General features: G+C 40.1%; 1 protein-coding gene across 1 annotated transcript in view; it reads left to right on the plus strand.

Annotated features, from left to right (window-relative positions):
* Positions 1 to 24,154, plus strand: part of LOC140544437 (uncharacterized) — a 36,613-nt gene extending 12,459 nt beyond the window's left edge. Inside the window, exons 4-15 of the mRNA XM_072667959.1 lie at positions 3,332 to 3,462; positions 3,557 to 3,835; positions 6,478 to 6,573; positions 6,656 to 6,775; positions 10,436 to 10,470; positions 13,781 to 14,156; positions 21,101 to 21,235; positions 21,331 to 21,609; positions 23,438 to 23,533; positions 23,612 to 23,762; positions 23,855 to 23,937; positions 24,074 to 24,154. Of these exons, the coding sequence (XP_072524060.1) occupies positions 3,332 to 3,462; positions 3,557 to 3,835; positions 6,478 to 6,573; positions 6,656 to 6,775; positions 10,436 to 10,470; positions 13,781 to 14,156; positions 21,101 to 21,235; positions 21,331 to 21,609; positions 23,438 to 23,533; positions 23,612 to 23,762; positions 23,855 to 23,937; positions 24,074 to 24,154 (1,862 nt within the window). The remainder of the gene's footprint in view (positions 1 to 3,331; positions 3,463 to 3,556; positions 3,836 to 6,477; positions 6,574 to 6,655; positions 6,776 to 10,435; positions 10,471 to 13,780; positions 14,157 to 21,100; positions 21,236 to 21,330; positions 21,610 to 23,437; positions 23,534 to 23,611; positions 23,763 to 23,854; positions 23,938 to 24,073) is intronic.
* Positions 24,155 to 25,259: the final 1,105 nt, after the last annotated feature.

Genomic DNA, 25,259 nt, shown 5'->3' on the forward strand with positions numbered 1-25,259 from the left:
GAGTGTCCGAGTCGCTTGCTGTCTTCAAATGCAGACTGAAGAAACACCTCTTCCGAGAATACTTAGGCGAAGTGTAGTGTAGAGTATTGTGATCTCCATACTGGCTTCTCTATTTAATAGCTTAGAAGGATCTTTTGGATTCTAGTCTATACAAACTAGCTAAGGGTACTTTCAGAGTAAAACAGTAAAACACTTTTGTAAACCACTCTGGATAGAAGCATCTGCTAAAGGCCTTAAATTGAAATAGAAATGCATGTGATCCCTTCGAAATCTTAAAAATTTCCATCCATCTTCTCTGCAATTGGTGAAGTTTACTCTCTGTGATGACGTTGCACAGAAACTCATCTGAACGCCAGGGAGGAAAATTAGCAAGTCTTTTGATTCCTCAGAGTCTGCTTCTGGCACCTTTTTTTTAAATATTGTTCCATTTTCTCCCTATTTTGGATCACCAATTACCTTAGAAAGAAAATTATAGACAAGCATGTTAAAGGTAAAGGTTATAAGACATCTCCAAGCAGCTTGATGTTCCTGTGTCTACAGTTGCACATATTATTCAGAAATTTAAGATCCATGGGACTGTAGCCAACCTCCCTAGACATGGCCGCAGGAGGAAAATTGATGATAAATCAAAGAGACGGATAATATGAATGGTAACAAAAGAGCCCAGAAAAAAGACAAAAGACATTAAAGGTGAACTTCAAGCTCTAGGAACATCAGTGTCAGATCGCACCATCCGATGTTGTTTGAGCCAAAGTGGACTTCACAGGAAACGACCAAGGAGGACACCATTGTTGAAAACAAATCATAAAAAAAGCCACACGGGAATTTGCCAAACTACATGTTGACAAGCCCCAAAGCTTCTGAGAGAATGTCCTATGGACAGATGAGACAAAAATGGAACTTTTTGCCAAGACACATCAGCTCTATGTTCACAGATGGAAAATGAAGCATATCAAGAAAAGAACACTGTCCCTACTGTGAAACATGGAGGAGGCTCTGTTATGTTCTGGGGCTGCTTTGCTGCATCGGGCACAGGGTACAATGAAATCTCAAGAATATCAAGGGATTCTAGAGAGAAATGTGCTGCCCAGTGTCAGAAAGCTTTGTCTCAGTCGTAGGTCATGGGTCTTACAACAGGATACTGACCCAAAACACAGCTAAAAACACCCAAGAATGCCTAAGACTATTGAAGAACATTGGACATTGGACTATTCTGAAGTGGCCTTCTATGAGCCCTGACCTAAATCCCATTGAGCATCTTTGGAAGGAGCTGAAACATGCCATCTGGAAAAGGTACCCTTCAAACCTGAGACTACAGTTTGCTCATGAGGAGTGGGCCAACATAACTGCTGAGAGGTGCAGAAGTCTCATTGACAGTTACAGGAATCATTTGATTGCAGTGATTGTCTCAAAGGTTGTACAACAAAATATTAAGTTAAGGGTACCATAATTTCTGTCCAGGCCTGTTTCATGAGTTAACTTTTTAGAATAATTCTGTTGTAGCATGGTTGAAAAACAATGTCTGATTTTCATTGGTTAATTTCCATAGCATTTTTATTTATTATTACTTTTGTCAGATTCAAGTTATTTCTGTGACCATTTTTCTTTCATTAACCGAGGGGTACCAACAATTTTGTCCACGTGTGTAGGGTTATAGTCCCACAGTCAACAGGGTAACCTATTTATTTAGCTTCCCTTTTCAATGATTCATTTCACAGCTCCGTATGAACGGTTTGCTGTCTTTTGAGAACCTCACCATTGATGCCTACACCCCATATCTCAACAAAGACATCATCGCCCCTCTGTGGACTGCTATCGACAATTCCACCAGCGGAAACATCTTCTACCAGCAAGCCTCAAATGGTTCTTTGAAAGCACTTGCAACAGATGAAATCAACCGGATGTTCCCCGAGAACTTCACTGCTTCTTGGGTCTTTGTCGGTACTTGGGAGAAGATGGAGGAGGTGACTGTCCAGGTGGTCTTGATTTCTGGTAGGGAAAACCGCTCTTTTATCCTGATGAACTATGGCAACGTTCCTCCTGCTTCACAAACCTGGATGGTAAGAGTCGTTTACTATAACTATATGTTCCATGATAATTCAGAGAACAAGTCGTCTGAAGTCTTTTTGAATCCTTATTTTTCAGGCTGGATATCAGACAGAGAACAGCACCCAGAATTTTAACATACAGGTACCCAGTACCACTAACCTGTCTGCAACTACTAATGTTGGAATTCCTGGTCGCTGGGCTTTCCGTGTTGATGGAGCAGTCTCTGGTGAATTTACTCAGATTTTGTCTTTGGTTTGATGTGCAGCTTCTTAAACTGAATTTCATAGAAATATAAATGTGTTAAAAGGACAGTATGACAGTATAGGAGGTTCAATTACATGAATGTAATTTACATGTAATTATTACCAGAGTTTCTCACCGATTTTAGTCCCATCTGAATGTGCCAGTCAAGATTCCAGCAGCTTTTACCTTGTGTAAGATGAGCCATAAAAATACCCTCAGTGTATATTAATCCTGTGCAAATCAATATGTGGATAAAACAGTTATATCTGCAGTACCCCCATTTTCTCCCAAATGTGAATCGTCAACTACCCAACCCATACATTTTCTCCCCCCATCACATGCAATGCTCCTGACAATGCGAGAGTAAAGACTGCCTGTTCCAACACATGTCCAGTCAGCCAGTGCGCTCTTTTTCCAAACTGGTCAACCAACCAACAGCTTTGTGTACTCTGCTCCGATGATGATCGGACAGCAGATGCCAGTGCCGGCCAGCATTGCACTTGAGTGATGTGAAGTTTCATCTACCCAACCTGCACTGCCATTCAATAAAATGTTACACAGATGTAAACTCTCTCGTTTGGAGAGCATGATCATTTGAAGATGGTCAAGAAGCCCCTGGATGTTCAATCCACCATCCAAACTGGCTCATAAAATAACTTCTGAAAGGGGTTGTCCAAACAGGCTTGATTTCGAGTTGCCCTGTTCTTTATGGCAGACCACGGATGTTTGCTATGTCTTTTGTATAGGTTTATGTGAAATGTCATGTTGCATGTCAAACAAGATCCCTTTAATATGCTTACTAAACATTTGGTATAATGGGAAATTAGTCCTTTTGTGTGGGTCATCACAGGCTTTAGCATCTCATCTATGTTGTAAATCTTATGTGTGTGACTTTGAGTGACTGTCCATTATGAAGGCTGCTAAAACACAGCCTTTTTATGATGGCTTTCTAATTCAATATAAAAACCATGGAACTTCTGATTCATTCCCTGTCAGATTTCTATAACAATGAATCACTGTTATTCTCTCACAGAGTCACCACCACTATTCTACCCGTTTGGGCTGGCAGCAGGAGACACTGTGAATCCTCGCAGTGATGATGGGAGCTCATCTGTCATTTACCTGCAGAGTCCATTCTCTTTCTTTGGGCGCTCGTACTCTCAGCTATATGTGAGTGGATTTACCAGCATTAAAGCAGAAGTGTGTGTGAAAATCTTAAAATTCTCTTTTAGAAACTCCTGTTTCTTGTGGACGTCACTTTCAGGTCAACAACAATGGGCACTTGACGTTTAACCAGACGTGGGACAACTACGCTCCCACTCAGTTTGATATTTACAGTGGAAGAGATATGATCGCTCCTTTCTGGGCTGATCTCGATAATCGTGGAAGTGGCGTCATCTCCTACAATCAGTACACTAATGGGAATGTGCTCTCTCAGGCCACAAAGGACATCAACCAGTACTTTCCAGGGGTCAACTTTACTGCCTCTTGGATTTTTGTGGCAACCTGGGATAAAGTGGCACACTACAGCTACTCTGGCACAGTAAGTACAGTAATACTGTCTGGTAGGAGATCATTGACAGTGTACAAACATAGTATATACAACCAACTGAATATATACAATCAGGCTGAACCAAATGTATTTGTTATAGCGCTGTAGCACTTCAGCTGTCATTGTTGCAAAGCAGCTTTACAGAAATTGGACAAAACATTAATACCCCAGTAAGCAGCCAAAGGCAACACTGGAAACCTTCCTCAGAGCTGGAGAAGGAAAACCAAGGAACCAAGACTTACAAGGGGAACTCTACATGATATATAATTACAATCAATTCAATTATTGATAAAAAAAAGTAACTGTACTACCACAAGACTGTTCCTTAGCTCAAATATTATTCAGGTGTGCTGATATAATCATAAAAGAATATTACTATGTAATCCTAATGGGGAATTTGTAAACGAATATCTAGATGAGTCCAGATAAACTTTAATGTAGTCAGTAGGCAGCTAGTAGTTGCAAAAGGGTGGGCATCTGATCTAACTCTGGTAACAGGGTCAGTCTTCCATCGGTGTCAAGTGGGCAGTCATTACCCCGGAGAAGGTAAAGAGAAGTTCTAATTGTTCGAATTGGATTCACGGAGTACAGAGAATGTAAATATTATCAGAGTGTGGCTAACAACTTCAGCAGATCTGACGGTACAGTACAATACAGACAATACAGTCTAATTAAAAAGACAGAGCCAGAAGGTAACACAGACACAGGAGCACCCTGAAATACTGGTAGGCATCCGCTCCACCATCTACAAACCTGAGTGACCATGTGCAAGCAGCCAGATGACAGCATCAGAATCTCAGTATACTACAATTCCCTGTGTCCATGAACCTTTAGATCTGTAACCTTTATCGAAGGGAAACATTACCAACAATTACCAAAAGCGAAATTGGACAGATGAGCTTTTAGCCTAGACTTGAGGATTGAGACTTGTGTCTGAGTCCCAAACATTGTCTGGAAGTTTATTCCAGAGTTGGGGGGCTTTTTAAGAAAAGGCTCTTCCCCCTGTTTTCTGAGCTTCTGAATTCTGGGAACTAGTAAGAAGCCAGCACCCTGTGATCTAAGTTATCATGAGTTTACTGAGGTTTCTGCTGGAACATCATGTCAATAGTGCATTAAAATAGTCTAGCCTTGAGGTTAACATTTAGTCTCAGTTTATTTCTTGCAGATTTTGGACCCAAAAGGAGATGTCATCGTTTAGAAGAAGGAAGTTATGTGACATTCAGCATTTCACATCTTTAACATAGTTCTCAATTTTCTTGAATCTAGATTTGTAATGAAATTTGGCTGATATCTAGAGCTGCATATCATCTGCATTACAATAGAAGTTAACACCATGTTGGTAGCTGGGCCTAGTGATAACAAGTATAATTTAAAATAATAGTGGTCCTAAAATAGTGCCGTGCGGAACTCCATATCTCATTTTTATACAATTTGAAAATACATCCATTACCTTTTCAAACTGAGAGCGTCAGTTTGAAAAGGTTCTTTAACCTTTCTAGGAGGATAGTGTGGTCTATTGTATTAAAAGCTGCACTGAGGTCAAGCAGTACTAACAAGGATCATGAGCAACATAATCCAAGCAATGTGCGCTTGAAGTGTAGACTTTCACCTTATATTTATAATTTATGATGTTTAACTGAAATATTGCATAAAATGTTTTTACAGCCAATTTTAACACAGCACCTCCTTTTTAAAAGGCAGCGTGTATCCGTTTCCTTATTAGAGATAAATGAAGGAGGAAAATGTTCAGAGGTGATTCCAAGCCCTCTGTCAGAGCTTGCCCAGCTCTTTCTGTGTGTCTGGGGCATTTAAAGGGTCTGGGAGCTCTTCCTTAATCTCTGTCCCTTGGCAGTGTTCAGAGAGAGAGAGCAGAAACTTTACTTGTGGCTAAATCATTATTTTGGTACCGAATTCTTTTCTTGGTGGAAAAAAAAAACAAGTCAAGAACACTCTCAAGGTGATATGTGTATCACTATCAAAGTCTACAGTCGCCTAAATGTACATACAGAGGGTTTTATTCTAGATTCAAACCACTGACAGCACTCAAGAACAGAGAGGTCAGATTGGACTGATCATATCATATCATCTGTCAAACATGGCAGAGGCACTGTTATAGCATAGCCATCAATGGCTGCCAGTTAATCGGTCACTGGTGTTTACTAATAATGAGATTGTAATTGTAAAGTATTAAAAATACACTTTATATGAATTATTTGTTAGTTTGTCCAATTACTTTTACACAGAGAACATTTGAGGCTGTATTTTTGATAATTCCCTTAAATTACAACCAACCAACCTGAGTAACCTGGAGGAAATCTGACAGGAAGAGTGGTCACTTGCTAACAGGGAACTGGGTAAAATCCCTTAAATCACTTAAATCTGGTCTTCTAGGTAGTAGTCTTAAGAGGCTGAGTAGTTTTCATTTCTATATCTGCTGACAAATAAAGAATTTTGACTTTGAGAATTGACTTTCATGTTGTAATCCAGACAAGGCTGACTTTTGTAGGGGTTAAGTATAAGCCAAAACCATTTTTCAATGTGTTCAACAAATGTCTGGAAGTGTGTTAAATAAAACTATAAAATATAAGCCAGTAGTATGTTTAAAGTCTGTACTTTTTTTCTTTGCCTTTCAGGAAACATCATTTCAAGTGGTTTTGATTTCTGATGGCAATTTTTCCTTCGTGCTGTTGAATTACGGCTATATTGCTCCAACAAGCCACAGAGTGGAGGTAAAATGATCATGACCATCCTCTCTAAAATCGAAACCTTTAGTCTGAATTTGGTGTCATTTCGTTCCTGTTGTCTGTTTAGGCTGGATATGACACAAACCACACAGACTACTTTGTAATTCTGTGGTCAGATAATAAAGCCACCATTCAGAATCTCAGGTATTCAAGTAATGTGAACGTTCCAGGGCGCTGGGCCTTCTTGGTAAATCGATCGATTGACACAATTACAAGAGGTAAGGATGTTATATTGTTGTATTAAGTGTTCCTTGTAGTAAACGTTTTTTTGTCAACTGTGAACCAGTACCTGGTGTTTCACTGGATTTTATTGAGGACATGTGTAATTGTGGATCTTCCTGCAGATAACGTTCTGGCAGTGCGATTCACCGTCAAAGCAGGCTCGAACTTATCAGACACCAATAAGCAAAAGATCTTTTTACAGCAGGTACTGTAAGATAATACTGTTTCCTAATCATAATGCACTGTTACTCATGATCATATGATCATTGTCATCTTCTTAGCGATCGCTTGAACACCTACATTGAAAACACCTTCAATTGTTTTTTCAGTTCCAGGACGAACTGAGGAGGAGAGGCATGCCATCTACTGTAAGACTGAAGTTGAAGCGTGTTCAGAAGACAAGTCCATGATTAGTGGATTAGCTGACTTTAAGTAGTGGTCATGGTTGCTCTTCTTGTTCTTTTCCTTCCAATATGTTTTCTTTTTCCTAATAGTTTGGTAAATAAATCAGTTTAATTAAAATACATACATTCAAACTGTTATATTTTTCAACTGTGTTACACCAGATCAGCATGTCCTTCTGAGGTGTACCTCAAGGCTCTGTACTTGGCCCACTTTTATTATCTTTGTATATGTTGTTTAAATAGAGTCAATGAAACCCAGCTTTACAGCATAACAGATGAACGAATGGCATTTTTAAAACTGAAATGCTTGTGACAGTATTCAATTTAGGCAAGAGACCTCTGATAACAAGCAGATCCACAATTTTCTCACAGGCCTTTGTATATCGACTACAGCAAATAAACAAATTAGACAACTTGCAGAAGAAAGACAATCACTAATGAAATAGTGTGTATATATATATATATATATATATATATATATATATATATATATATATATATATATATATATATACATAATTTTTAGTGGTGAGTATTTCTTACCACTGTGTAGTTCTATAATTGCAGACTGTAGTCCATCTGTTTCTCTGCATACTTTATTAGTTAGCCTCCTTTCACCCTGTTCTTCAATGCTCAGGACCCACAGGACTGACCACCACAGAGCAGGTAGGTATTATTTGGGTGGTGGGTCTCAGTCTCAGCACTGCAGTGCAGTGGTGGTGGTGTGTTAGTAGTGTGTGTTGTGCTGGTGGTACGAGAAGATCAGACACAGAAGTTCTGCTGGAGTTGTTAAAAACTGTGCTCTCACTGCCCACTCCTACCTAGTTGGTCCACCTACCTAGTTGGAAGCTCATCTGTTGCTGCACGGTTTGTGTTGGTCAACCTCTAGTCCTTCATCAATGCTCACGGAACGCTGCTGCCCACAGGACGCTGCTGTTGGCTGGATATTTCTGGTTGGTGGACTACTCTCTGTCCAGCAGTGATGCTGAGGTGAACTCCAGCAATGCTGATTTGTCCAAAACATGGTCTATACCTGAAGTTTTTTTATCTCCTTTTCAGGCAGTTCTCAAGCATCTTGACCTGGCTGGAATTCAATTTCACATGCCTGTCCTTAAAAAAATCTGACTATACATGTTCATCTGCCTTCCTGGCACTACAGAAAACAAAGAAAATATGGGCTTATGTTGATGCACTTGGAAGTAGGAGGAAGTAATCTCCAGACGTAAGGTCACAAATAAAAAACTTTTTTTTTCATATTGTTTTCCGTGAACGTCACTGCGGATTGTGTTACACCTTGCTGTACAGTATTTCACATCATCTGTATACACTGACACAGCAAAAGTCATGATGATAGCAGTATTTAAATTGATCATGAGGTTCGTCATGAGAAGGACAACTTGGGAACGCCTGTATAAGTTGTGAGATGTTATCCTCTGAGTGAGCTGGAATGCTGGCCTGCATGCACATGGCAAGGCAACGTGTATTATCAGAGTTTGAGCAAGGCATGATAGTGGGTGCAAGATGGATAAGACGTTCCATTTCCCAAACTTGTGCTGGCATTTAACTTTCCTCAATCCTTGTGGAATAGTGGAGAAGGTACTGGACGCCAACGGATGCTAGAATTGTGTGTGATCCGTAGCTTCCATGGAATATGGCAGCAGAAGTCTCACCAGAGTGCCCCTCCATGACACCGGACACAGCGCATCACGGGGGGGCTTGTGAGGTTGATAACTGGACCCTAGAGGACTGGCAACCTGTGGCAAGACTGATAGTAGTAGGGTTTGTGTGTGGTGCAGACCCCATGAAGCCATGGACCTCAGTTGTCAACAAGGCGCTGTGCAGGCTGGTGGTGGTTCCATACTGGTGTGAGGTGTAGTCTCATGGCAAGGGCTGGGTACACTGTTCAGCCTAAACACGTCATCGACAAGTGCAAATGGTGACCATTTGCAGGCACAAGTTGTTGGTCAGAGGAGAATTCTGGAGACTTCCAAGGAATGACGTGGCCTGCCTGTTTGCGTGACATGAGCCCAACTGAGCATTTACATGATGTCTGTGAGAGGTCCACTGGCATCCATGATCCTGCACCTACGAATACCATGAATCTGCGAGTGGCTCACAATGCTTCCAGATGTCTTCCGTCCACTCCTGGAATCCATGTACTTTGCTGGGCTAGAGAGCTGCTGTGTGTCTCTTGCTGGTTGTCTATTGAATGTTACCCTGCATGTAACCTTTAACTTTAACCTTGTATCAACCCTTACATTGACTAGCCCATTGTATTGGCCTAATTATCACAACTAAGTGTTTTAGCAAATTTGCAGGGTAAGTCATGGTACTTATTTTTCAGGAAATGCATTATAAGAAATGTTCTAAATTACCTGGAGTAAACTCTTATTTTATCTTCTGTAAAGTCACCATTTCTGAGATCTTCATCTCAGGAGACATATTTGAGCATCAGGAGACTTCTGCTAAAGTCTTATTTGGCTTACTATCTAATCTCACTGCGGTCTAGGATCTCCTCTTTGATTTCGCTTTCCTCTTGCTTATTATTTTCCTTTTCTATCTAAAGACACCCCCGCCCACACACCCTCTTTTCGTTGCTGTCGCCAGGTAGTCTGACTTTATTGTTATAGCGTGCGTTATTGTACAGTACTGCTAGGGTTTTGGTATGTTAGGTCAGCCTACAGTGAACTGGCAGGTTGCATAATAATGTCAGATTTTTAGATGAGAGGTATGATACGCCTACACAGAGATTATGATCTTCAGAGATCAAGATCACAGCCATTTTCTAACTTTGGTAACCTGCTTAAAACAGCAGTCCTTCTTTTACTATTATTGAGAGCAGTAATAAGTGGAGAGGGGGGAAACTATTCTAATAAACTATTCTAATAAATGTTAGCAATATGTGCCATTTGGTTCTCACCTAGAGATGTTATCGAACCCAAGCTGCCACAGAGGATGGATCTCAGAGCATAAGGTAAATCTTTGAACTGGTGTTCTGTCGCCGCACCTCAGCGTGTTGTCATGTTGATCAACCAGCATGATAAGCAGTATAATAACCAGCTTGAGCTTGAGAGGGTTTTTTTTCAGCAGGAAATATATAGCATATGCTCTTTCACAGTCAGTGATGCAGACATTGGCTCTCATATAAGAGAATGGTTTCCCTTAGTCAGCTTTCCAAAAAACAGGTTTGTGAGCTTGAACACATTAAAACTTGGTGAGAGGTGGAGTGTTTCAGTCAGTCTGAGAATAGTTTGCCGTGTTCTGTCTGAGGTAAGAGATGGTTTTACAGTTTTAGGATTTTGGATTTGGATATTGACCCTTGCATTTCCGCTCATCTCGTCTTAGCCTTTGCCCATGTATTTGTGTTTTTTGACCTGGCCTGGCTTTGACACCTCATTTTTGGGGTTGCCCCTTTTTCTCATAAATCTATCAATTGGACATCTATGTAAGGAGCTGCCATGAGATTATCAGTCACTACATATGTTGGGGTTAGCTACTTAGTTTTGGTGTCACGGGGAACCTTTTTTAAAAAATGCTTTTAACTAGTGCATCTCAAGACAGTCTTCAGGGATTCCCTGATGGGGGATTCACACTCATGCTCTGTGTTTTGCAAGTCGGATTGGAGCGAACACCAAGGCAGTCTGATTTCCGCTTTGAGATCCACTGACTAAAAAAAAACCACATGCAAGAAGTATTTGCTTTACAGTTTTAGTTTTATTCTGAAGACTAAAGTGGGTCTTTAGCTGTTTGCTTATTTGTTTGTTTTTACAGACTTGAATATTTGGCATCATAATGAGGTCTTTCGATCAGATGCCTGTTGTGCCTCTGATTGCAATCCTATTAATGATAAGTATGTCTGATTCGTTTATGTCCTACTTTACATTGGGCTTTGTTATTTAATAAACAGGTTAGCCCTATAGGAAGTACTAAATATGCATTCCACTTCTCTTCACACCACAGGTGGACTCGCAAAGACGCAAACAGGTAATTACAATCTACAATTACATTTTCCTCCTGTTATCACTGGACCTAACCAGTTCTGGTGCATGCTTTTCTTGGCTGCGTTTTTGCCAATGGGTTCTCAAATGCTTTCCGTGATGCTTTGGCTCCCCCAACAACTGCCCAAAGCTCTCCAGCAGCTTCTTCACATAATAGACATTTTAATATTCAAATTCCAAAGACAAAAGAATTATTGCTCTTAAAAAAAAGTGTGATTGCATTATTATGCTATTATCATTATCTCAGTGGTATAAAACAGTCAATATCATTTTTTGCACTTATTCCTGGGAAAATTAATTTTTATTGAAAAAAACTTTATTTATCCTGACATGCCTATGTTTAATCTTGAACATCTTAAAAATGCTCCACATTTTGACTGAAGTTTTAGGTCTACTGATCACTGATTTGTATACAATGAAAATAAAAGTAAGTTTGAAGTCAAATGTGTTCACTGTTTCAGCAAAATTGTGCTACATCAGCATAACTAAAATCATTTAATGAAGAACTTACACAGTAATTAGAGACATTTTTAATTAATGTAGAACTTTGCAAGTGTAAATGTAGAACTTTGTCATGGTTTAGTAGATCTAATGTATGTTCTTGTAAAAAACTTTTATTTATTTATATTTTATATAGTTTTTGAATATCATGAAAAAGCTTGTTTTCAACATAAATGCAAGGACATTACTGAAACGCCTTTGCCAGTTTTGAGTAAAGCCATCAAGCCATTGGTTGCCTCCTCTAAATTTAACATATTTAAGTAACACTATGGACGCATCTCTAGCAGTAAATTGGTGAACACAACAACCCTGGAGCAACCCCCCCCCCCCCCCCCCCCCTTTAAATCTGCCTTCCATTACTGCATAGGAAAAACAAAGCCTGTCACTAAGATCTCTCTCGTTTGTTGTCTTTATAAGGAGGCGTATGATCTAATTATGCTACACACATACTCCTACAAAGCGCTAGACACTGTTCTCGTATCTTGTACAGAGTACTGCCCCCACCAGGCGTTTTTCTTTCCTTTTGCCTCTATGGTGTTTGAATGCTTTGAATTTTTTACTTACTATTTTTTGACTTGTCTTAGGCAGTCATGGCCAAACATTTCGAGAATGACACAAATGTTGTTTTTCATTTTACTTACTGAATTTTTTTAGATTCTTTAGTCAGATGTTTATATGGTGTACTGAAGACCAAATAATCAGTATTTCATACATTTAACTTTTTACAGTGTTGGCCCTTCTTTTTTAAGACTTCCATAATTCGCCTTAGCATTGCTGGATTTCAGCTTCTGGGGGAAATCTTGACTGATGGCAACCCATTCTTGCCTAATCAGTGCCTGGAGTTGCTATTTTTGAGGATTGACCACAGGTTCTCAATGAGATTGAGATCTGGGGAGTGCACCCAAAATTTCAATGTTGTGTTCATCGAGCCCTTCAGGGTTCTCCGTCATGCTGGACGAAGTATTGTTGTTCATCACTAAATTTCTCCTGGATCATGCTGTTGGAGGATATTTTGATACCGTTCCTTTTTCATTGCAGTGTTCTTGAGCAAAATTTTGAGCAAATCCACTTCCTTGGATGAGAAGCAACCCTACACATGAACGGTCTTAGGATGCTTCACTGTCGGCATGATGCTGTACTCAGCACTCACTTTTTCTTCTCCAGACAATCATTTTTTCAGATGTCCCAAATAGTCTGAAGGGGCCGCCATCAGAGATAATAATATCAGTCTGTCCTTGATGTCTTTCTGGAGAGAAGTAGCTTCTATGCTGCCTTTCTTGACACCAAGCCATCCTCCAAAAGCCTTCGCCTCATTGTGTGTGCAGATGCACTCCCATCTGCCTTCTGCCATTCCTATGCAAGCTCTGCACTGGTGGTGACCTGATCCCGTAGCTGCATCTTTTTTGGAAGACGATCCTGGCGCTTGCTTGACTGTCTTGGGTGCCCTAAAACCTTCTCCACTGTAGCTGAACCTCTCTCATTGATGTCCTGATGATTTGATAAATGGTTGATTTAGGTTGATTTATAAGCAGAAATGCCCCTGCTTGTGAAGCCCTTTTTATGCAATGCAATGATGACTGCACGTGTCATTTTGTGGCAGGGCTGAAATGCAGAGGCTGGAATGCAGTATTTTTTGGGATTAAGTAAATTTTAATTTTTAAATTAAATTTTATTTTTTAAATTTAAAATTAATTGCAATTCATCTGATCACACAAGATTTGTGTCTGTCTCAAAACTTTTGGCCACAACTGTACTGTTTACCTGTAGGCACTGCTCTTTAGGGTTGCCCCTTTTCTCATTAATCTATCAACTGGTCATCTTTGTAAGGAGCTGCCATGAGGTTATCAGTCACCACCTGTGTTAGTTGGTTTTGGTGTCAGAGTGAAACCTTTTTTACAGGTTTCTTTAAGTAGTGCTTCTCAAGACAGTCTTTACATTCATGCTCTATGCCTGTATGTTGCAAGTTGGATTAGATGGTACACCCAAGCAGTCTGATAACCACTTTGCTGAAGTCTGATATACTAATGCTCTCCATGTTTCAACGATAGTTTCTTCGAGCAACTCCAGCGCAGACCCCTGCTACAACTATGTCATTTTAGAAGATACTTGGAGAAGCACCAACAGCTCAAACACAACTGCACATTGTGATACCAGCATAAACTGGATGGGCTGGTATCGGCTTTTCTATAAGGGGCAAAGTGCCAAGATGCCAGAATCATGTGTCAGCATATACAGTTGTGGTACCCACGCCCCACTTTGGCTCAATGGTTCTCACCCAGGACTGGAAGATGGGGTGGTAGTTCGACCAGTCTGTGGTAACTTTTATGGTAGCTGTTGCATTTTCCAATCCCCCTCAATTCGAGTGAAGGCTTGTCCAGGAAATTACTATGTGTATGAGTTCGTCAAACCAAATTTCTGCTATGGAGCCTACTGCATAGGTAATGTACTGATACTATGCATGAAAATCTGTATATGTATAAAATGTATATAATATGAAAAAAAAAATTTAAATCACCAAAAAATCTGAAAGTAAGACATTTGGCACTGTTATTAGCTGTTATGCGGTGTCTTGGTGTCGTCGGAAACGACAGACAAATTTACACTTGAAGTGGGAAACCTGGGATTTTAGATGGTCCAAGAATTTACAAGACCTTCCAGCATTTTCACCAGTGAAAACTAGTGGGGATCTGTGTGTTATGTAATATACCATGCTTTGTTGGTCCATGTGCTGGTCTTAGCTTTCTTCAAGGAGTGATGGTGTATTTACTAGTTAACCATCTCGTACACACTTAAATGCAGCATAAGCTCTCTGGCCATTTTTCTGCAAAGTAACCCATTGCTCCACACTGGTGTTAAAAACTGGTGAAAAACTGGTGCTGGTGTCCCATTTACTGTTTATTTCTTTATTTCAGATGTTAGCAACATAACTGGCCAAGTCAACACATCACCTACCTCACAGAGTAAGGAGAACTTTGTTTTTCACAATTCTTCATGGTCGAACTGCAGTGTGTGGTAAACAAATGTGACATAATTAAGTAGGTTGTGGAGCTTAAATGTGGCATAATTAAGTAGGTTGTGGAGCTTAAATGTGGCATAATTAAGCTTAAAAAGGTGACAGATATTTGAATCTGAATTGAGTATATCAGAATTATAATTACATGCCATTTAATAAGCATCACATATTAAATAGTGCAATTCATACATTGTAATTTTAACTGTGCTATTCAGTTTTAAAATAAGTGAGGTGTCGACATTTGCTGTTGAACATATACTTTTCAAAATGACAACTGATTTGAACAGTTTTTAGATTTGAAAAACGTCCATAAAAAAACATCAGAGAAATCAAATCTGTCCGATTTAATCTGTCCGATTTAAAACTTTAAAAATTTTATATTATAAGAAAATGATTAGACAATAAAAAATAATAAATAATGCTCCCATATGAATATTATTTCCAGTAGAATTAAATTACAAGAAAATTTGCTTATGTAATTATTTTAAAGACAAGTGTATCAGATTTTAGTTTTTGAGATTGCCGCAGTTATTTAATTATCTAACCATTATTAAATAAAGCCTGAATAATTTATAATAAATTAAACAACTGAATGAATACAAATTAATAAAGAAAATAAAATCAGATACGTGTTTTCTGGTTCCTAGTGGATTATCCGTGCACTGCCAGCAGTGGAAGAATACATATCGATTTCCAAGTTGGAAGTTTAAAGGCAACTTACAGTAGTTGTGAAAATTGTGTGCTCGAGATTAATTCTACTTTGCATACCCGCTTAAAAATAAAGATGCCATGAATGGTTCTTTGAGGAATGCAATACAAGAACCACTTTTGGTTCCATGTTTGTAACAAGGAAGCATGTTTGTAATAGGGATTTGTGAATGTGGAGAACCTTTAAAATGTCTAAAGAACCTTCACTTGACATAAAAAGTTGTTACTGGTGTAAAGGTTCTTCACTTCTTTTCAGTTTAAAAGTGTATGGCCTGGCCGTCAAGATCAGCAAATACTGGGAAATCTCCAGGTATTCCAGGCCTGGACCAGGTCAAAAAAGATTTTAGGCCCTTAAATTTGCGATGGCTCTGCAGAACTGAAGCAGCAGTTCCTGGGGTGGGTTGAACTTCCTCAGCTGGTGTAGGAGGTCCATCCTGAGCTGGGCTTTCTTTGCGATGGAGTTCCATACTCCACAGCCGTTATCTTGTCAACAAGGAATTTTTGAGCTTGAGCTTGAGCTTGAGTATTGAGTTGTGAATTTGGACCATTTCTTCTGGGGGGGGGGGGGGTTACTATATATACAATTTAATAAATGTGCTGTGAGAAGAATAACTAAAACGAATGTATTATTTCCTAGATACGACTAGGCTGTTCTTTCCCAATGTACCTGGTGCTGTTCAGTATGTTGTCATTTCTGATGGCAATTCAACCCTAATCCAGCTTGACCGGCCATTCCTCTACTTTGGAAAACAACACTCACAGTTATATGTAAGTTGAAAAACAGACTGAATGTTTACTGTTTCTTTTAGGATTTAAAGCACAGGCAATTTAATTTGAGTAAAATAATGAAGGCTAGGTTTGATTTCTATCGCTCTAGCTTGGCTGCTTTTCTTTTTTCGTCTGTACATGGTATCTTAATCTGTAATATGTGTATTAGCATACTTGTGAACATTACTGGAGGTTCATTGTCTAGTACTTGAAACACCCTGAATGGGCTCCGAGTGGTCCAGCAGACTAAGGCGCTGCCGCTATGACCTGCAGATTCCTGGTACAAATCAGCAGCCTGAGCCCAGGAGAGCACAATTGGCTTAGCTTACTCTATGTGGGCAGATGGGCATCTGCAAGCCGATGCGTCAGAGCTGGGTACCCTGTGTTTTCCTCTGAGCATGTTGGTCAGTAACTGCAATGGCGGCAGTTCGAAAAAAGACATGTGTCCTTAACCTCCCAGTGTGGGTAGCATTCCATGCGAGCGGGTTGGGTAATTCTCTCTCTAATAGTTTATATACATGGTTGGTCGAGCAGCTTTAGAGGTTCCCACTTCCAGGCCGTTAATAGGCTATAAAGTCACAAGGGTAAAAGTGTTTTTGCTTGTGGTTTTGCTAAGTGTTTGCTATGGTAATCCAGCTGATTGCTATAATGGTGCTAGGTGCTTGCTAGCTAAACACAAGCTTAAATCACACAATCGGACCAAACGATCTAGAATGTGATCTGTGACTGTGATCTCGAAAGCTGTGGGATGAGTGACAAAAAAATGATTGAAACTCTAGTAAATAATTGTAAAAATATTAAAATTAGATATCTGGTCCAATCGACCCTATATAAGCAAAAACACAGAAGCTACTGACATAATAGTCCTCCAACATAAGTCTTAAGGAGGGACATCAATACCTGTAAAGAAGACAAATTCCCATGAGGAATGAAATAGTTTACAATTGATAATAAGGACACACAGTGTTATTGATGTGAAGCACCAAAAGCTATTCCAGCACTAACAGCACTGTTTTCGTGCCTTCATACACTGCTTAGGGTAAACTTAGCAAAACCTTCAGAAACATTTCCTGTCTCTCTCTCTCAGCTCAGCAGGGATGGTTTCCTGTCCTTCGTGTACATCTTCACTGACGGCTTCATCTATTCTACAGCAAGTCTGAATAAGGACATGATCGCTCCACTGTGGACAGACATTGAAACTGACACCAGAGGAAACATCTCCTACCAGCAGGCTACAAGTGGCCCTCTTATCAAACTGGCTACCGAGCAGATTACCCAGATGTTTCGTGGTATTAAGTTCACAGCTACCTGGGTCTTTGTTGGTACTTGGGAGAAGGGGGCATTTGAGCCTGATACAGGGGTAAGTAAGTGACTGTCCATACATTATCAGTCCCTTCCTCCAGCCGAAGTCACCTTTAATGTTGTTCTCCTCTTAAAGGAGGTGACTTTCCAAGTAGTCTTGATCTCCGACGACAAAAAACGATCTTTCGTCTTGATGAACTATGGGGACATCGCCCCTGCTTCACAAGCCTGGATGGTAAGAGGAGCAAATTCATCTTCATATTCAGAATCAGTCAAATAGACTGACTGTCCTCCATGATGTTTAGCTTTACTTAAACATTTTTTTCAGGCTGGATATAAGACTGAAGACAACAGCCATAATTTCACCATTCAGGCACCCAATACCTCCAACCTGTCTGCAACTACCAACGTTGGAATACCTGGTACCTGGGCTTTCCGTGTTGATGGAGCAGTCTCTGGTGAATTTCCTCTTATTTTGTCTTTGGGTTTGCTTTTGTCTTTGAGGTTATCTTTCTGTGTGGACTCTATTTTGTGATGCCTCAGCCACCCATGGCCAGAAGGCCCAGAGATCATGATTAGCATTGCTCTCCACCACCACCATTCACTGAAATGCTAGATCACGCAGGAGTCTGCTAGCGATCTCTTCCAAGCATGTGTCCAATGAGTGTCAGTTTAAAACGACAACATTACCTGGCATCATGTGTCCTGGAGGAAGCAAGTTCAAGCCTTCACCCTACCATGGTGGCACTGTGTCATAGTGGGATTATAATGGGCAGTGACCACATTAGGAAGAATATTGTGAACAATCGTTTTAAAAAGTTATTATTACATCATTACATAGCATTGATAAAATTATGACTATGTTTTTCATCCATATTATCATAATCTTCTTCCAGTGTCTTCTACGCTGTTCTTTCCCATGCTACCTGATGCTATTCAGAATGCAGTTACAGTTGATGGAGGCAATAGACTGATCCAGCTTGACCAGCCATTCGTCTACTTTGGAAAACAACACTCACAGTTATACGTAAGTAAAAGAAGTTTACTTCTTTACAGACGTTTCCTTCCAGGGGCATTGGCACCCTCAATCGATGTGAGTGCTACAGTGAAACTTCATAAACATATGGGCTCCACTTAGCAGCTGCCTAGCACTCTGAACATTCACGTAATTGATGCCCACCAGGGCTGCAGGATATTGGAAATAAAACAACTGACATTGGCAAAAACAAAATGCAATACAGGCTCCCCAGAGAAGACATTAGTCCTTTGTATAAACCATGCATGTTTAAGGTGGTAGTAACTACAGGCTCCTGCAGATGGCATTGCACAAGGATGATAGGGCTATAAATACCTGCAAGTTGTGTGGCAGGATTTACAGATTGAGAAGAGGAGGTCCAGTGCAGTGAATGCCTCATTGGATGTGTGGAAAATTGCATTTGGGCATGCCAAAGGCCATCGTGTGAAGGAAGTAGCTGAATCTGCAGGTGCATGGAAGCGTCCGGTCTTACGGGTCTACCAGCAGTGGCAAACATTCTCCTCATTCTCCTCATTCTTGAGCAGAAATGAGCAAAGGGCTCTTGCGTGCTACTCTGCTCCATTTGATCATGGTTTAGGCAGTTCCCTGTGGAGTGTTCTTTCAGAAATTTGTGGTGAACAACCTGCGTTCACTTCTAGAAACAATTCTTGCCTGGAAGTGAAGTGATTTTCATTTTCAACAAGCCAGAAACACGCTGGCAGTCGTATGACCAGCTACTTCCACACAATCACTCCTTTTTTCCAATCTTTATCTGCTTTGTGACCCATGATCATCCCATCCTTGTGCAATGCCATCTGCAGGAGCCTGAAGTTACCACCAAGGTGACAAATGTTTTGGCAAGGGAGCTTGTATTGCAAAATTCAAAGATAAAGTTAATGATTTGTCAGATCATGATGTTAATAATGCGCTCTGGTGGATACGCCATGGAAAATTAGAACAGTACGATTTTTCTTTTGTATCAAACAGCAAAAGACACACCCAAAACCAATCATTAGTGAATTAATTTACATATTTTTTAAAACCCTAAAGCCCACGAAGCAGGAGAAAGGCAGTAAGATGCTCGAAAAGCCATCGCAACATCATTGGTAGCCATTATTTTATCAGTTCACAATGTTGATAAGAAATAGAAATAGTTAGAGGTAAAGTTGAGCCAAAAAATGTTCCCAAAACAATAACTGCACATAGGACTGCTAGAAATGTATGGATCAAAGAACAACTTAAAATTCTCTGTAAATGCATTAAATGTTGGTGAGAAAATCGAGAGTTTGGGTTTAACACGGCTTCAATTACAGAGTGTCTCCAACAGTGCAGTAAAGCATGATTTTCCAAGCTACTAAATCATCTGTCACACAGAAGTTTGAGCATTTTTTTATTTGACATTTCTTTAATGATTTCTCTCTCAGCTCAGCATAGACGGTTTCCTGTCTTTTGAGAACTTCACCCTTGAAGGCTATAATCCATATCTGAACAAAGACATTATCGCGCCACTGTGGACCGACATAGACTCTTACACCAGAGGAAACCTCTCCTACCAGCAAGCCACGAACGGTTCTTCGGTAGCACTCGCTACAGACGAAATCAACCGGATGTTCCCTGAGTTGAACTTCTCTGCTTCCTGGGTCTTTGTCGGTACTTGGGAGCAGATGCAGTTCGAACCTGACACAGGGGTAAGTGTGTATTCTCAGAACTCCCAGAGTCCCGGCCTTCAAGCTGACGGTTTCTCACACCATCTAACTTTCTGCCCTTGAAGGAGGTGACGTTCCAAGTGGTCCTGATTTCCGACACCAAAAACCGTTCTTTTGTTTTAATGCACTACGGCGACATTCCACCTCCTCCACAATCCTGGATGGTGAGAACGCACATCCGTGCATCTTTACTTTACAATTTTATTTAGTGTATGACACGTTGTGGCATTCCGAGATAAGCAAGCCAAATAAGATATGCTGATTGTGATGCCTTGTGATACGTTCTGTTTTAGACCGGCTACAAGACTGAGGACAGCACTCAAAATTTCTACATTGAGGCACCCAGTACCACGAACCTGTCTAAGACTACTAACATTGGAATATCTGGTCGCTGGGCTTTCCGGGTTGATGCCTTACTCTCTGGTGAATTCACTGTTATTTTGGCTTTTAGAGTTTAAGCACAGTCCATATAACACTAGCGCTAATGCTAATACACACACATACGCTACAGAAACCCAAATCACAGCACATTCATAAACAGTAGCCCATGTGTTCCAGAAGCTTCTCGTTCCATGTCGGCCCTGTGCTTTGGTGGATCTTGGGTTGTTCCCGATCGTCCAAACCAACTTCCTCTCAGCTGAGGGTGACTGTTTGGGTCTTCCTCCAGACCTTGGCAAAATGGCTACGCCTCCCAATAACTTGTGCTCACACAACTGCTCCTGTCAAACCTCTGTTATTTCAGAGCACATTTTAAATTGAGAGATTGTTTTGTTCACAGCCTCGTTATAATTTTTAATTTAATAAGACAACGGAGCTTCTGATTCATTCCCTGTCAGATTTCTATAACAATGAATCACTGTTTTTCTCTCACAGAGTCACCAACACTATTCTACCTGTTTGGGCTGGCGGCAGGAGACACTGTGAATCCTCGCAGTGATGATGGGAGCTCATCTGTCATTTACCTGCAGAGTCCATTCTCTTTCTTTGGGCGCTCATACTCTCAGCTATATGTGAGTGGATTTAACCAGCATTAAAGCAGAAGTGTGTGTGGAAATCTTAAAATTCTCTTTTAGAAACTCCTGTTTCTTGTGGACGTCACTTTCAGGTCAACAACAATGGGCACTTGACGTTTAACCAGGCGTGGGACAGCTACGCTCCCACTCAGTTTGATATTTACAGTGGAAGAGATATGATCGCTCCTTTCTGGACTGATCTCGATAATCGCGGAAGTGGCGTCATCTCCTACAATCAGTACACCAATGGGAATGTGCTCTCTCAGGCTACAAATGATATCAACCAGTACTTTCCAGGGGTCAACTTTACTGCCTCTTGGGTTTTTGTGGCAACTTGGCATAAAGTGGCACACTACAGCTACTCTGGCACAGTAAGTTTTAGAATACTACTGTCTCTTCAGTGGAGATAAATGATAAATGGTGGAGCAGTAAAGCAGGCGAATGCATTGTGATGACATAAAAATGCATAAAATAAAGTTCCAGCAAAATGGAATACCGATTTTAGGCATCTGGAAACATAGATGATGTTGTTAAACATCACGGTTGGAGACTTGTGCCTGTATTGGAGGACAGCCGGGAGCGAGGGGTAGGGGTTAATGATGTCACTGCCACAGCTGCTCTTCCATATACAGTGTGTGCAGAATTATTAGGGAAGTTGTATTTTAGAGGATTCTTTTTATTATTGAACAAGAACTATGTTCTCAATCAACCCAAAAGACTCATATCAAAGCTTAATATTTTTGGAAGTTGGAGTGGGTTTTTTTTAGATTTGGCTTTTAATAAATCTTTAAATATATCTGTTTGTGCAAGTAACTATTACTGTGCAGAATTATTAGGCAACTTAATAAAAAACAAATATATACCCATCTCACTTGTTTATTTCTAAAGCCTTCCATCCATATATTCTGTCAGTTGCTTAATCTGTTTACGATCAACATTGCATGCAGCAGACACCACAGCCTCCCAGACACTATTCAGAGAGGTGTACTGTTTCCCCTCCCTGTAGATCTGACCCTTACTGGCCAGCCACACTGTGGAGTATTTGGATGCATGTGATGGAGCATTGTCCTGCATGAAAATCATGTTTTTCTTGAACGATACCGACTTGTTTGAAGAAGGTGTCTTCCAGAAACTGGCAGTAGGTCTGGGAGTTGAGCTTCACTCCATCCTCAACCTGAAAAGGTCCCACAAGTTCATCTTTGATGATACCAGCCCATACCAGTACCCCACCTCCACCTTGCTGGAGTGGAGCTCTCTGCCCTTTACTGATCCAGCCTTAGGCCCATCCATCAAGAGTCACTCGCATTTCATCAGTCCATAAAACCTTAGAAAAATCAGTCTTAAGATATTTCTTGGTCCAGTCTTGACGTTTTATCTTATGTTTCTTGTTCAAAGGTGGTCGTTTTTCAGCCTTCCTTACCTTGGCCATGTCCCTGAGTATCACACACCTTGTGCTTTTTGATACTCCAGTAACGTTGCAGATCTGAAATATGGCAAAACTGGTGGCAAATGGCATCTTAGCAGCTTTACGCTTGATTTTCCTCAATTCATGGGCAGTTATTTTGCGCCTTGTTTTTTCAACACATTTCTTGCGACCCTGTTGGCTATTTGCCATGAAACGCTTGATTGTTCGGTGATCACGCTTCAAAAATTTGGCAATTTCAAGACTGCTGCATCCCTCTGCAAGACATCTCACAATTTTTGACTTTTCAGAGTCTGTCAAATCTCTCTTCTGACCCATTTTGCCAAAGGAAAGGAAGTCGCCTAATAATTAAGCACACCTTATATAGGGTGTTGATGTCATTAGACCACACCCCTTCTCATTACAGAGATGCACATCACCTGATTTACTTGATTGGTAGTTGGCTTTCAAGCCTATAGAGCTTGGAGTAGGACAACATGTATAAAAAGGATGATGTGATCAAAATACTCATTTGCCTAATAATTCTGCACACAGTGTAAGACGAACAAAAGCGGGAGGAGCTGCTAGCTCCTTTTTTTGCGAGAAATAAACAGAAATAAGGTTAATTTATGTTTAAGTCAGTCCTGATATGGTATATTAATTCAACAATGGTATTGGACCGGTATCAGGCATTCGGCTGATACACAAAGTTTATGTATCTGTATATGAACAGAAAAAAGTGGTATTGGTTCATCCCAACTTCCCAGTCAAATGTCATTTTTTACTTTGTCTTTTAGGAAACATCATTTCAAGTGGTTTTGATTTCTGATGGTAATTTCTCCTTTGTGTTGATGAATTATGGGGACATTGCTCCAGCCAACTACAGAGTGGAGGTAAAAAAAGAAATATTCCAAAGCATGTGCGTGTGTCCTCTAGATATGTTGATGCCAACTGTTTTTTTTTTTCTTCAGGCTGGATATGACACAAACCTCACCGACTACTTTACAATTCTGTGGTCGGTGAATAAAACTACCATTCAGAATCTGAAGTATTCAAGTAATGTGAACGTTCCAGGGCGCTGGGCCTTCCTGGTTAACAGACCTAAAGATGCAATTACAAAAGGTAATCAAGTTTCACTGGAAGGAGTGTTCCTCCTAGTAAACTTTTTTATCACCTGTCAATCAGTGACTGGTGTTTCACGTATCTTCCCACAGATGACATTCTTGCGGTACGACTAAAAGTGAAAACAACACACAACCTAACAGACACCACTTACCAAAAGATCTTTTTACAGCAGGTTGGCTGTAAATACTTTCTAATAACAGAACTATCTATCTATATCATATGCTCATGAATCTTTCCTCCTAACTGTCACCTCCACAAGAAGAAGACCTTAAATTAAAAAAAAAAAATTAATCATATGTATTTCGCAGTTTCAGGATGAACTGAGGAAGAGAGGCGTCCCATCTACTGTAAGAGTGAACATCAAGCGTGTTGAGAAGACAAGTCCATGATTACTTGATTCACAGCAACCCAGAAGAATTGGGTTGTGGTCATTTAACAAACGATCTTGCCCCACATTATATTTATCTAAACAATTACTGCTATTTTGGTGGGTAAGTTGTTTTTTAACGTATTTTAGGATGTAACACCTTTGACCTTTAAATCTTGCTGTTATACCTGTAGCATTATTATACCCGTGTATTCACTGTGGTGTATCACAAGGCTCTGTGTTTGGCCCACTTCAGTTTTCTTTATTTTCTTACTTGGAATAGGTTTGTGTTTCTTGTACATAATGCAGCAGCTAGACTGTTAATATAGGAACACTCCAACGGCTACATGTTTCCTTTTGAATGATCTCCTTATTTAATGTATAAAACTTAGTAACCAGCCTTTTGTTTCAGCAATAAACACTTTATCAGTATCCATTTGTCAGGATTCTTCATTCACTGTTTTAGTATTAGTCATAATAATAATAATAATAATAATAATATTATTTTCCTTTACTATTTTCCATTACTAAAGAACCAATGGTCCATGGACAGCAAAGCTAGGAATGTCCAGCTAACTTCACACCTGTTTAGAGGATAAAACCTTGTGGGTATCTGGGTCGAGTGAACGGTCTTAGGAGTCTTTTCCACTGTTTTCAGGCACATTAAGTAGACTGGCTCATCCAGGTTGCTTGCTTACTCTCTTACTTGAACTTAGCATGTCGCTAAACTTGCAACTACAGCAGGCTTGTTTTGACTTACACACTTTGGGTGCCTGGATTCCAGTTGTTTCTGCAACTGAGATAAATAACTGATCAGCACAGTGATGAATCAGTCTACTCAGGCTTTGGTAGAGCTCAGTAACACTGAGATCAATAACTGATCAGCACAGTGATTTATCAGTATACTCAGGTTTAGTAGAGCTCAGTAACACTGAGATAAATAACTGATCAGCACAGTGATTTATCAGTCTACTCAGACTTTAGTAGAGCTCAGTAACACTGAGATAAATAACTGATCAGCACAGTGATTTATCAGTATACTCAGGCTTTAGCAGAGCTCAGTAACACTGAGATAAATAACTGATCAGCACAGTAATTAATCAGTCTACTCAGGCTTTGGTAGAGCT

This window comes from Salminus brasiliensis, chromosome 22 (assembly GCF_030463535.1).
Source record: "Salminus brasiliensis chromosome 22, fSalBra1.hap2, whole genome shotgun sequence".
NCBI lineage: Eukaryota > Metazoa > Chordata > Actinopteri > Characiformes > Bryconidae > Salminus > Salminus brasiliensis.